Source organism: Clytia hemisphaerica, unplaced genomic scaffold (assembly GCF_902728285.1).
Source record: "Clytia hemisphaerica strain Z4C2 unplaced genomic scaffold, Clytia hemisphaerica genome assembly, whole genome shotgun sequence".
NCBI lineage: Eukaryota > Metazoa > Cnidaria > Hydrozoa > Leptothecata > Clytiidae > Clytia > Clytia hemisphaerica.
In genome coordinates, this window is record NW_027103512.1 from 14,383 (window position 1) to 27,394 (window position 13,012).

Below are 13,012 nucleotides of genomic sequence, written 5' to 3' on the forward strand. Positions count from 1 at the left end.
CGAACGAACGAACGAACGAACGAACGAACGAACGAACGAACGAACGAACGAACGAACGAAACGAACGAAACAAACGAACGAACGAACGAACGAACGAACGACCGAACGAACGAAACGAACGAACCGAACGAACGAACGAACGAACGAACGAACGAACGAACGAACGAACGAACGAACGAACGAACGAACGAACAACAGTTAATTTATAGGCCCTTCACCGGGGTAGGTCAAAAAACGCCAAATCCGTAAATGGTCTTTAAATGGAGGCTAGTGTGAATGTCTGAAAGTGAACAAAAATGTTGAAAACAGACTAAACTTGATGATTTTTGTTCAAAATAAATAATCCCAAAATGATGTTTTCTCAAATCAGACCGAAAACAAAGTGGCAACTGTAGCGCAAAGCCGCGACTCTTAATTAGTCTTTAGCTTAAAGGGGGATTAATGTGAATGCCTGAAAGTGAACAAAAAATATAGGAAACAGACTAAACTTGAAGAATTTCTTCAAAATAAATAAACCCAAAATGATCTTTTCTTAAATCAAGCCAAAAAAAAACATGGCAACTTTTGGCTAAAGACGCCAAATCCGCAATTGGTCTTTAGCTTAAATGGAGCCTAGTGTAAATGTCTGAAAGTGAACAAAAAGTGTTGAAAACAGACTAAACTTGATGATTTTTTTCAAAATAAATAATCCCAATATGATCTTTTCTCAAATCAGGCTAACAACAAATATGGCAACTTTTAGCTTAAAAGACGCCAACTCTGTAATTGGTCTTTATCTTAAATGGAGCCTAGTGTGAATGTCTGAAAGTGAACAAAAAATGCAGGAAACAGACTAAACTTGAAGAAATTTTTCAAAATGAATAATCCCAAAATGACCTTTTCTCAAATCAGACCGAAAACAAATATGGCAACTTTTAGCTTAAAAGATGCCAAATCCGTAATTGGTCTTTAGCTTAAATGGAGCCTAGTGTGAATGTCTGGAAGTGAATAAAAAAAGTCAAAAACAGACTAAACTTGATGATTTTTTTCAAAATGAACAATCCAAAAATGATCTTTTATCAAATAATGCCAAAAACGAATTTGGCGACTTTTAGTGCAAAACACGCCATATCTGTAATTGGCCTTTAGCTTTATTGGAGCCTAATGTGAGGGCCTGAGAGTTAACAAAAAATGTCCAAAACAGACTAAACTTGATGAAATTTTTCAAAATAAATAATCCCAAAATGATATTTTATCAAATAAGGCCAAAAACGAATTTGGCGACTTTTAGCGCAAAATACACCTAATCTGTAATTGCTCTTCAGCTTAAATGGAGCCTAGTGTGACGGCCTGGAAGTTATCAAAAAATGTTGAAAAAAGACTAAATTTGATGATTTTTTTCAAAATAAACAATCCCAGAATGATCTTTTCTCAAATCAGGCCGAAAACAAATTTGGCGACTTTAACTGAAAAGTGTTACCAGAAAATAGTGAAAATATAGGATTATGTCATCGGTAATCAATTTCATCAGTTTTATTCTTAACTCTTTTGAAATTTGACCGAGGGTAATTTATCCAGAATTTCACGAAAACAAGCATGGGATTCTTGGTTAATCTCATGGTTTGGAATGAAATTCTAACAATTCTGAAAGCCGAATCTTTACAAAAAATTGTGGAAACGGTTGCTGAGAAATCGTTGGAAAAGTAAAGTGTCTAATATGAGTCTAGCCAGTACTACCTCACTAAAAACCGGGATTTTTCATTCCACTTTGACGATTTTCGAAAAATAGAAGCCTTTCAAGTGCTTTGACGCAAATTCGATTTTTTCGCTGCTGCAGGAGGTCAAAACCATTGAGTTTAAAGCCCGAAGGGCTAGAGTTCAATCTCTAACCTTTCTCAGGCAAGAAAAAGTGAAGCCTTAAAAAATGCCCTACAGATTGAATCTAGCAATTCCTTTGTTTACGATTGATATTTTTTTTCAAAATTTAGCAGTAAATTTTAGTTTCAATCTGTTATTTGTGTAAAAGCCAGGCGAGCCGCTCAAGACCGCACAACTTTGTTAGGATTTGTTGGCTTCAAATCCAACCAAGGAGATCTGACTTCTAGCCCTTCGGGTTTATACTTCATTGGTCAAAACATTCTAAAAAGTCGCAAAGTGGAATAGACGTTAATTGCGTAAAAAAACACGGGCAACGTCTAGTATAGGCTGACATGAGTCAGACATTTTTAATAAAATTTATTTGTTACTCGCAGTGTAACCCGAGCAGTGTAACACAAGTAGTATACCCGAGTTTATGTGTTTTCAAAAGATCTGTGTGTTATCTCAAATTTAAAAAAGCTTTGCCTAAACACGAATTAGCATGACAATAATAATCATGAAATGTTGTTTTTAGAAAATACACGTTATTTATAAGAACATCCAAAATGTGTGAAGCCTTCAGATGTTCTTATCTTTTTGGATTTTAAGCCTAGAGATGTTCTTTAAAATGTTCTTATTTTCTACATTTTGTGACCATTTTGATCCATTTTCCTAAAGAATCGGGTGTTTTCGAGTCCGCAAAACCTTAAAAATGTTCTTACTTATTCTTAGCATTTTGGCCATCAAAGCATAAGGTTTTCATATAGTTTGTTCTTATAGAACGTATAATTCTTTAGTGTAACAAATATGTGCAAGTTAAAGCTTAATAGATTTTTTTGCCGAAAATTTACATCTATCTGGAAATGATCTAAAAAGAGTTTAACGATGTTTTTCAAAAGAAAATACTTAACTGTAACTATTTGCAAGCTAAATTTTGATAATTATTTTTAGCCGGTAATACATACATCTATCTGATTATGATCTAAAAAAAAGTTATGGTTTTTATGTTATGGCAAGTGATTATTGTACTTTACATTCCGAGTGTTTTGGATTCAAGCAAGTTAATAGGTAAGAACCTTTATAAAGTACAATACAATCTAAAGCTCTTTTATAACTTTTGAGATGAAATTTTAAAGTGCCCTACAGTAAAGGCTTGGGGACACGAGAAGATATTTTCGCGTCGGTGCAATGCAACATGCTCCAACCCACCAACCTGAAACGCTTTCTCGTGTCTCCACCCCATTTTTCTTTTAATAACATTTGTGCTTCTCTCACTTTTGTCTCTGGGACAATGGAGCAAAATTGATTCCCAGGGACAAAATCAGCGTGTCTTTTAGGTATTCCCTCACTTTTTGTACCACGAAACAAAAAAAGAAACCATTAGACACGCACTTTTTTCTTGTGTTGGTGGGATGGAGCATGTTGCATTGCACCAACGCGAAAAAAACTTCTCGTGTCCCCAAGCCTTAAAAAGCCTACGTGCCAAATAAAAAAAATAATAATAATAATAACTGCAAATTCATGATATTCATGATGTAACATTTTCTACGGAAAGACCCCGGTTTTTGCCAGTAGTGGCAAATTTTATACAACTTTTGTCTAGTTTAAATTTGCCACTACTTACCCGGGGTATTTCCGTAGAAAACATTACTTCATGAATATCATGAATATCGACGCACATATCTACTTTTGTTTCCGAGAATTTCAATTTTTGAGGCCGAATCAGAGAAATTAGATTTTGAGTATATGGACCAGTAAACATGATCGAAAAATTATCGAGAAAATAAAAAAGGGACTGTTTTGTTTTAATTGATTTAGTAAATCAGTAAATTGATGGGGCCCGAGATTCGCCTAAAAGACTTATATTTTTTTAGTCAGTGAGGGTAACAAAATAACGGAACAAAAATTGTTGGGGATTGATATATCCGTGTTTTTTTATGGTTCTGGATTTGAATGCCATTGTTTTCGAACTAGAAAATTCAGTGCATATGGAAAAAATAGCACAATATTTTCCAGTGAGGATTAGCTTATCTGATTATTTTAAACGGCAGACCCGGCGGAAGCGGGGAAACTGAGGAGATTTCAGCCTCCCCACTTTTGAGCAAATGAGATTTTTTCTCAAATTCCTAGAAAATTTTATCTCATTTTGAGCGTTCAGTCTCCCAACTTTGACGGTTGTTCTGCCGGGCCTAAACGGGGGCAAAAATTAGAGTATAATTTCCCACTGGGAAAAAAGAATTGGTAATTTTTTCTAATGAGACGGGGTCCCAGTGTGTCTGTGAGAAGAGGGTGTCCTAAAGGCAAGATCGAGGGTGTTCCCTCATATCACAAGATATTAGTGATTTATGACTGAAAAGGTTTTTCATTGAGCGTTTAATTTTCTGAGCATTAATGTTTTCGAAAATCTTCAATAGTCTTTAAGACAAACAGCTACTAAAGGTTTTGACCATTGGTACTATCTAATTAATTTAACCAAAATTAAGCAAAAAAATATTTACCATTTTTTATAGAATCGGCAATACAAGAGTTCCAGACAATAGTTCTTACAGAGCAAGCAATCAGAGAAGTCGGGTATTTCTTTTTAGAAAACATTTTTAACAAGCGTATTCGAAGCTATCAAAAAAAAGTGAACATCACAGGAAGTTTTAACCAAGGCTCTTTATCCGCTTCCTTCTTCAAAGTCCAAGATCCAAGCAGTAGTTCGTCTGGATATTCAGAAATCGATTTTGACTGTCAACCTATTGCAGATTTCACGTTAAATGAAGATTGTTTCGCAGATGTAAAGGAGATAGCAGACCATTTGCGAGTTAGAAGTCGTTGTTTTAATCACATTAAACACCGTTTGTTTGGAAATCCTTTGGATGATGGAGAATTTATCACCAGCTATCGTATTAAAGAATGGGCTAAAAAAAGACTGGGTATTGGTAGAGGTAGTATTTTCTTTGAGACTGGTGTAAATATTGACAGGAAAGGGATAAAATTGACAAAAGCAACAACAAAAGAAGAGTTTTTAGTTACATACAATAACATGAAATTAAGCGTCCAAGTAGATTTTGCATATCTTATAATGCTGAATTTTACTCATCCTCTAGCGAAAGAATTTCAAAAAAGGACTAAATATAATCTGCCAGATGATTTAAAAAAACGCTCTTACATCATGGCTAAGACTTCCCATGAAGAAAAAAATAGCATCAAATCAACCCAATGGAGTTTCTCCTTCAGTGAGATCGAAGATTACATATTTACAAAAACATTTTCCGATACACATAAATTAATTCATTTAATTTGTAAATCTATCTTTAAAAGAGTTTTGGTACCCTTGGATGAGGATAAAATGACGTCATATATCATCAAAACATTAATCTTGTGGAGATTCGAAAACAAAACGTTCGATTATTGTGATTGGGAGAATGAAACAAAGATTTGGGAAGAAGTCAGACTTCTTTATGAACATTTCGAACGGATTCTGAAATCTGGATATTTGCCAAGTTATTTTTTACCGCGACAGATAAATATTATCAAATACCTCAACACGACTCTGAGAGAAATTGCAATAGAGAAGATACGATATAAAATTCTACCGAATTTGAAAAGTGTGATAAAAGTTGACATCATTAAGATTGTGAATGGACGGCTTGAAACGGCTAGGAGTCTGTTGAGCACGTTAAAACAATGCTTTATTGATCTAAACATTAAATTTCCCTATCCTGAGGATACTTGGGATAATGCATTAGCTAAATTATGTTTCAATAAATCCGTCAAACAATATATCATGAACCTTGACTTTGAAAGATATTTTTAATTCTTTTACTATAACGTCTGATCTATTACATATATCTCTATTTGTTTTTTTTCTGTATACATATATACTCTTTAATATCTCTCAATTTTCTCGCTTTATTTAGACTGTAAATAAATAAACTTCGCTTCAAGGGGATAGGTGAAAAGGCAGTAATGTCTTCTTCTAACTCCTGCGAATGTTTTTAGTTTAGGAATTTTTTTCCCTTATCTCTATTTTTAGCAACATTACCGTGTACAATTTTTATATCTCTTTATCAATGCAAATACTACTACGGAAAAAAAAAAAAAAAAAAAAAAAAAATATGTTTCAATTTAAAAAATGCAAAACAATTCTAAATATTTCTTGTTATCTTGTTAATTTTGGTGTCAGCCGGAAAGTCAATATGTACAACTATGGAGGTATAAATAAAAATAGGAATTGAATTTGTCGGTAATTGGTCGTTAAAGTCTTTTGATTTCTTTTTAAAAAAATGTATCAAAAGAAATTCTTAGCTTGACCGGTGAAGTAAGAGTTGTCCAGGAAACAAGTTTATGTTCAATTTCGTTATCCGTTAAATTTTGTTTTGAAAAGATATTTTCTTAAGCAAGAAAATGAAAAGTTCTTTGTAAGCACACACGAATTCAGACTCAATTTTTAGACATAAAGTCGCTGGAGAATTTTGAAGGAAAGTATCAAGTAATAGAGTTCACCTTAAAGAAAACATTGATCGAAAAATCTTATTATTTGATGAAGGATTGCCAAGTTTACAGACCTTTTTTTAGTCCAAATATTTTCTTACACCGGTGTCAGAAATAATGAATCTCGTCTCAGCTAATTTCTAAAGCTTAAATGAGCCAATAAGATTTCACCTATGGATAAAAGAGCTCATTAAAAATGCACGATATATGAGATTATGAGCATGCATACATCGTAACTTTTTTAATCGTAGGGCGAGCTTGGTTACAATAGCATACATCTCTTGTTTCTTTATACCTCCATGGTACAACAATAGACCTTTTCATAAATTACGTTACAAACATCAATTGCCTCGTTTTGAAATTATTGCCATGGTGATTAACTCCCTGCAGATTAAAACTACTTTCTATTCATGAAAAATTCATTTAATGTCTCAAGGGACATAATTCAGATATTTTAATTTTCTTTAAAGGATCCCAATAATACCCTATACTAGATTCTGCTTTAAATGAACATTTTTTGATGATTTTGATGGGGCCAGTGAAGTAGACTAGAGGATATCTCCATCTTAAATGTTTTTTTGTTTTTTTTTTAATTATGTGAAAACAACAAAACAATAAAATATTTTCTAAAATTCCATCAAACTTTACAAAACGATAATAAAAACACAAAAAATACCTCAAAACTTTGAAAATAATCCATTCCTTGGTCATAGTTTTCCGTTTGTTTTTTTTTTCGCCGAAAAGGGGCTGGATCTAGTGGCATGGATTTGCTACCACCTCAAGCAAAGGGCCAGCATAGCCAAAGAATAGCGGGCCAAATTACGCCAGGTCACTTATCAGCGCCATTCAGCCTATCAAAAAGCTATAAGTGACCCCCCTGGCCAATAAAACCATTGATAAACCTTTATATAAGAACTTTATAAAGAACGTTTTCGGATGGAAAAGACGGTCATCATTGTTGATTAAGCATACAAAGTATTTAACGAATCTCTTCGATTTGGGACAAAAAAGAAGGAACAAGGAGAAGCTTTGACTTGAAAGGCGACAAGTATGCAGCCATTTGGAAAAAACATCAGTGTAGCCTAAGCTTTCATCGACCAAATACTTATCCCTATGTTTTTGTGATCATTGCACCTAAATCCGTGATCCCATATTCCCAGCTTTCAATCCCGTATGTTTTGCAATTGCTTGAGAAAACATCTCTACGATACAACGATCATATCATGAAAACAATAGAAAAATAGAAACTAGAGAAAAATCTTTATCACTTTTAACAAATCCAATTCTTAAACTTTTCTACTAACACTTATGATCGAAAATGGGTCTTGATCCCGGGGGAGGCACTCAAACGAAATCGGACGTGTCGCTGGTCAGGATCCCTTTTTTAGGCTCTGAAGAAATCTGACAGAGTCCAAAATTTAATAACTTTCAAGATGTCTATCTGACAGGGTCGACTTTTGGTTATTTTGAACAATTCTCAGGGTGGAAATTAGAAAGATTTTAGCTATATTTCTCCATCAGTATATAAAATAAAAAATCATAGCATGGATCCCCCCCCCCAGGCTAAGGCATCGCAGCCCCACTTGAACTCTTTTCAACTGCGAGTATGTAAAAATTTCTGTATAACTCCCAATAAAGATACAAATGTTATGGTTCCAAGCTAAAAAGTCCAGTTGACATGGTTTTGGAGCGCGTTTTTTACATTGAATTTAAAGTGGATATTAAATAAAAAATTGGCCCTAGTTGGGCCAAAACTGTGTTGGTTTTCCCCAGCGGGACGAAATCTTCGCGAAATTTAATTTTGGCGGGGGTCCCATCCGGTTTGTGATACAGTGTAAAAGTCACAAATTGTTTCACTTACTGTGGTATCAACGATTTTGTCAGGAACGACTGATTGATCAGGCACCACATGCTGAATACTTCCTCCTTTCTGTGCGAACATTGCACCTTGCGATCCCAGCGTCAACACAACATATTCTGGCCCTTTCTGTAACAAGCCTTTGATTGCTCCTTGACGCTTTTCAGGTGAGTCTACTTGTAAACCAGATAAGATTTCAGCCTAAAAAGATATATAAATACCAATTGAATTTGTCTTTTTGGCAATTCGAACATCTCTTAACCGAAATCCTGAAATCTAGTTTTAAGGAGAGATAAAAAACGTGCAATTCACCTGTCCGAGACATGAAGAAGCAATTAAGTAGTCTGCAACCGCAGTCGGAGGCGACCCAAAGGCTCCTCTTTCGATAGCTATCTACCCGAAGGTAGGGGAGGGCGCCACTCTTTCTCCCTGGATTGCTCCACTTTTCCTTGATCCTTCTCTTAATTGCTAAGAATCAAGCAGAGAGGCATCAAGTACCATTTTGGAAATCTTTGGTATGACCCGGCTGGGGGTTGAACCCACGACCTTGCGCACCGTAGTCGGATGCTGACGTCATCGGAAAACGCCTTTTTTCGCCTTAAAAATGCAATTTCTCGGCACCAGGTGGTCGAAACTTAACAAATGACCCCATTTTCTTTATCTACTTTTCACGGTGAATCCGTTGGTAGCCTCAGATATTTGATTTTCAGACTTCGAAAAAACCGTTAGTAAAGGGGGGAGGGGCCCTTGACAAGTTCAATTCACTCGAAAACTGCAGGAGATTCGAAGGGCAAATTTTTTTTGTTATTTCTACACCAAATTAGGAGCATAATATCAAAAATTTGCCCTGATCTAAGGGGTGCCCTACGAAAACCATTTTTAAGGCTTTTTTTGAATCTCGGACGCTGGTCTATGTTTACACCCAATACGTTGTGTTTCAAGCGAAATCAGTCATTTTCTTTCTTTATTCCTACTTTTTGAAAATGCCCAAGTTAGTGAATCGCGAAATTCAATACACGCAAAAATCTCCAGAAACTGGCAATCGCGAAATTTTGTAACACGCGAAATATATTACCAATAAGGTAGCAAAAAGAGAAGTGACTTGACAATAGAGGTTTTTTTATGATTTTTTAAGTTGGGGGAAATATTTAGCTTTAAAAACCTCTATTGAAAAAAGTTTTATTTTCAATCTTTCAAAAAAAATATATAAACTGTTGATTGATTCTGGCCAGATTTGCGTCCTTGAAATTACTTGGAATTAAAAAAAAAAATGGAGCCGACCAATAGAATACCAGGTGTCTAAACCACAACCTACCTCAGTTTCATTGCAACATAACAAAGTGGTGTATTTCAAAAAGTCGTCAGAAAGATTAGAAACAGCTGGTGCAGGATTGAAAATAGTAAAACCTAAAATTTAAGGTTAAGAAATGCTTTAACAATTATATATATATACAACAATAATGGTACATTTATAAAGGCTTGGGGACACAAGAAGTTTTTTTCGCGTTGGTGCAATGCAACATGCTTCATCCTACCAACACAAGAAAAAAGTGCGTGTCCCATGGTTTCCTTTTTTGTTTCATGGGACAAAAAGTGAGGGAAATACCCAAAAGACACACTGATTTTGTCCCTGGATAAAAGTGAGAAACACACAAATGTTATTAAAAGTGTTGTCGATTTCACTTTTATTGGTAGAAAGAAGAATGAGGTAGAGACACGAGAAAGCGTTTCAGGTTGGTGGGATGGAGCATGTCACATTACACCAACGCGAAAAAAACTTCTCGTGGCTATAAAAACAGAAATTATTGATTTGAACGGATGATTTTATCTAAACTCTATGCATTAACTTTGTAAGTGTACATTCTTTTTTCTAAGATTTTTTTTACAAATATGAATTAGGTTAAGCTTTAAATCATTATATCTCCGTCAATGAAAGCTTTTACAAACTCGTTCAGAGCTCTTTTGAAAACTGCACGGATCTTACTGGATGAACAAAAAGGAAACTAGTGGTAAAACTGGTAACCATGACGTACAATATATTTCTGTCAACTTAAAATAAACAAGCTAGATGCTGAATGGACCTACCTGATGATGAAAGTTAGATAGCAATGCAAGGAGAAAAATGAAAGAAAATCAGTCAGAAAACATCGCGTTTAGCGAAAATGCATAACGCAAGGAACTAATCATTGATTGATGGTGGGGGGAGAGGGAAGGGTTGTAGGGAAAAAGTAAAAAGAAAGTTCTGGTCGCAAAAATCAGTTTTATTGACAATTGAATCATGCTTGATGGTGAGCATTGTTATCAATAATGTTTTTTTGTGAAAAACATAGAAATATAAGGAAAAAATCCTATGAAAATCTGCAAAAACGGCGATTTCCGGAATTTTCAACCGGAAAAAATTTTTTCTCAAAAATCGAACTGGACCATGTTTTGAGCATTGCGAATACGCATCTTTCTGCAGAAAATGAATTTTTTTCGAAAATCGGGCTTCATCACAATTAAGGTATTGACATTTTGCATCAGTGTGCAAAATTTCATGAAAAAATATAAAGTACAGCTCAAGAAATTCAAGAAATACCGTTTTTCCGGCGAAAATCGGATGAAAATGATGCAAAGTTTTGGGTATTACCATAGAGAACCTTTTTCTGTAAAAAAGCGGTCAAATAAGTTGAAAAAGTGTCACGGAAATACGAAAAAACGGCGATTTCCGGCACATTTCCGGCACATTTCCGGTTCTACAGGCCGGAAAATTTTTTTTATAACATCTCTTCGGTAGTACTAACGCGCCTCTATGTACAAAAAATCAGAAAAAACTAATGATAAAATCTCTAGAAAATCCCAAAAAACCGCTTTTTCCGGGACATTTCCGGATCTGGCGACCGGAAATTTTTTTTTCGAAAATCGGGCTCCGTCACATTTTGGGCATTGCCATTTTGCATCATTGTGCAAAATATTAGAAAAAACTAATGAGCCGATCCCGAGAAAAGCTGGCAACAGACGAACGAACGGACGGATGGACGAACGGGCAAGGGTTAATTTAAAGGACTACCTCTTAAAGGTAGGTCCAAAAATTACTAATTCCAAAATCAAATGAAGTCGTTTGGTATATCTGACATTAGCAAACTTACAGCCATTTTCTTTGCAAAATTTGATAGAGGTCAATGTGACATTAAGATCAATCTCTAACTGAAACATGACAACTTTAGCTTTTTTGATGACATCAGCACATTTCTGTTGTACATGCTCTGTAGTCAATCGTCCGTTTGCACCTTTTACAATGATGATACAATTTTCACCTGAAAATGGAGCAAACTGAAAATAATTGATGGAATCATGCCCCTGATAACAATTTTCTGAGAAGTCTTCACATGGTCCTACTAAAGGCGACTTAGACAATTGGAGTATACCAGGTATTTCCTTATCTTACATACACTTTGTTCCCTTCCATCACACAAATCAATCAAATACTTCCTCATTTTTATGTACGAATTATGCTATAAGCCAATCCCGATAAAAGTTAGTAACATACAACATACAACGAACGGATGAACGGACAGACTGTCAATTGGTTAAAGGTCAAGACATCCAGGAAGGCCCAAAAAATATGTAGATTTAGCTTTTTTTCAAGTAACCTTTATATATACTATCACCTGGATGATCGTCGACTTATTTCAAGTAATTTTTTTTCATACCACTATCGAAAACAATGAAAAGCTTGTAAAATACATTAGCCAGATGATAGGAGATAGACTAACGGTTTCAATCAGTAGAAAAATCCTCCAGGTTAACTCTGGGTTCTTTTTTTTTATTGAAGGGACAGAATGTGAGAATGGTTTAAATACCTTCTTTATTGACTAAAATTTGTGCAACTCCAGTTGAAATACCTGCTTCAATATGCATACATTCTGAAAAAAACAAATAGAATTGTGAATTACCTGCTAAGTACGAAAAGCACATTTTTCTCTAAGATCTCTTGAGCGATGTGCAGGGGGTGGGGGTCGGTAGTAAAATCTCAGACATATATGAGTAGTAAAAGGATTTTTATGGATTTTTACATACCAGCACCCAGACTCTTGGAAGAGGTATTCTACTACCCTGGTAGTAAAAGTTTTTGAGACAATTTGTCATGGAGACCACCTATTTTTTGGTTGCTTTTCGGACTGATTTTGCAAAAAAAGCTAAAAAGTGATTATTTCTGTGACACATTTTTCACGTAGTGCAAAAATTAATGTTTTGCCCTTAGAATTAAAGTCTTTCATATTGACAAAAAATTTCGAGAATTTTTTGTTTGCAGCAAACAACTTTCCAACAGAAAATTTTTTCAAATTATAAAAATTTTCAGATTTTTTCCGAAAAGTCATCCAAAAAATTTAAAAAATTACAAAAAATAGCTAAAAAATTTGCTAACTTTACCAGTTTTAACTACCCAGGTAGTAATTTTTTTTTTAATTTAACACATAGATACCACCCATTTTAGTATTTAACTACCCTGGGTAGTAAATTTTTTTTTCGATTTTTCGTCACACCACCACCGTAGTAAACGTCATTATGACTGAGATTTTACTACCGACCCCCCCCCCTGCGATGTGATGTATTATAAGCAACTTATTGGATATAAATTGGGCTTTGGATGGACAGCTATTTATTACTGAAAAGTGAAACTGACTGATATAATACCTATATTAACATTTTCTTTTTTAAATTCTTTCAAAAACATTTCACCAAAATTATCATCACCAACCTACAAAAAAAACAAATTATAAGAGGACGTGTGAAATGTATGAAAATATAACGTATTTCATTTTTAGCTATAGTGACGAAGATAAAAATCACTCTTTA

The 13,012-nt window shown here is 34.6% G+C and overlaps 2 protein-coding genes across 6 annotated transcripts in view; one reads left to right on the forward strand and one right to left on the reverse strand.

Annotated features, from left to right (window-relative positions):
* Positions 1–2,701: 2,701 nt before the first annotated feature.
* Positions 2,702–5,933, forward strand: LOC136799201 (uncharacterized). Its single transcript, XM_067055887.1, has 2 exons — positions 2,702–2,904; positions 4,347–5,933. Exons 1-2 carry the CDS (start codon positions 2,832–2,834, stop codon positions 5,636–5,638), a joined length of 1,365 nt encoding a protein of 454 aa, XP_066911988.1. The 5' UTR covers positions 2,702–2,831; the 3' UTR covers positions 5,639–5,933.
* Positions 5,934–8,095: 2,162 nt separating this feature from the next.
* LOC136799228 (ribokinase-like) overlaps positions 8,096–13,012 on the reverse strand; it is an 89,597-nt gene continuing 84,680 nt past the window's right edge. For all 5 annotated transcript variants that reach the window (XM_067055913.1, XM_067055915.1, XM_067055912.1 and 2 more), the window contains exons 3-7: positions 12,851–12,914; positions 12,016–12,078; positions 11,302–11,469; positions 9,489–9,580; positions 8,096–8,374 (exon numbers count right to left, since the gene is read on the reverse strand). In XM_067055913.1, the coding sequence (XP_066912014.1) occupies positions 8,111–8,374; positions 9,489–9,580; positions 11,302–11,469; positions 12,016–12,078; positions 12,851–12,914 (651 nt within the window). In that variant the 3' untranslated portion in view covers positions 8,096–8,110. The remainder of the gene's footprint in view (positions 8,375–9,488; positions 9,581–11,301; positions 11,470–12,015; positions 12,079–12,850; positions 12,915–13,012) is intronic.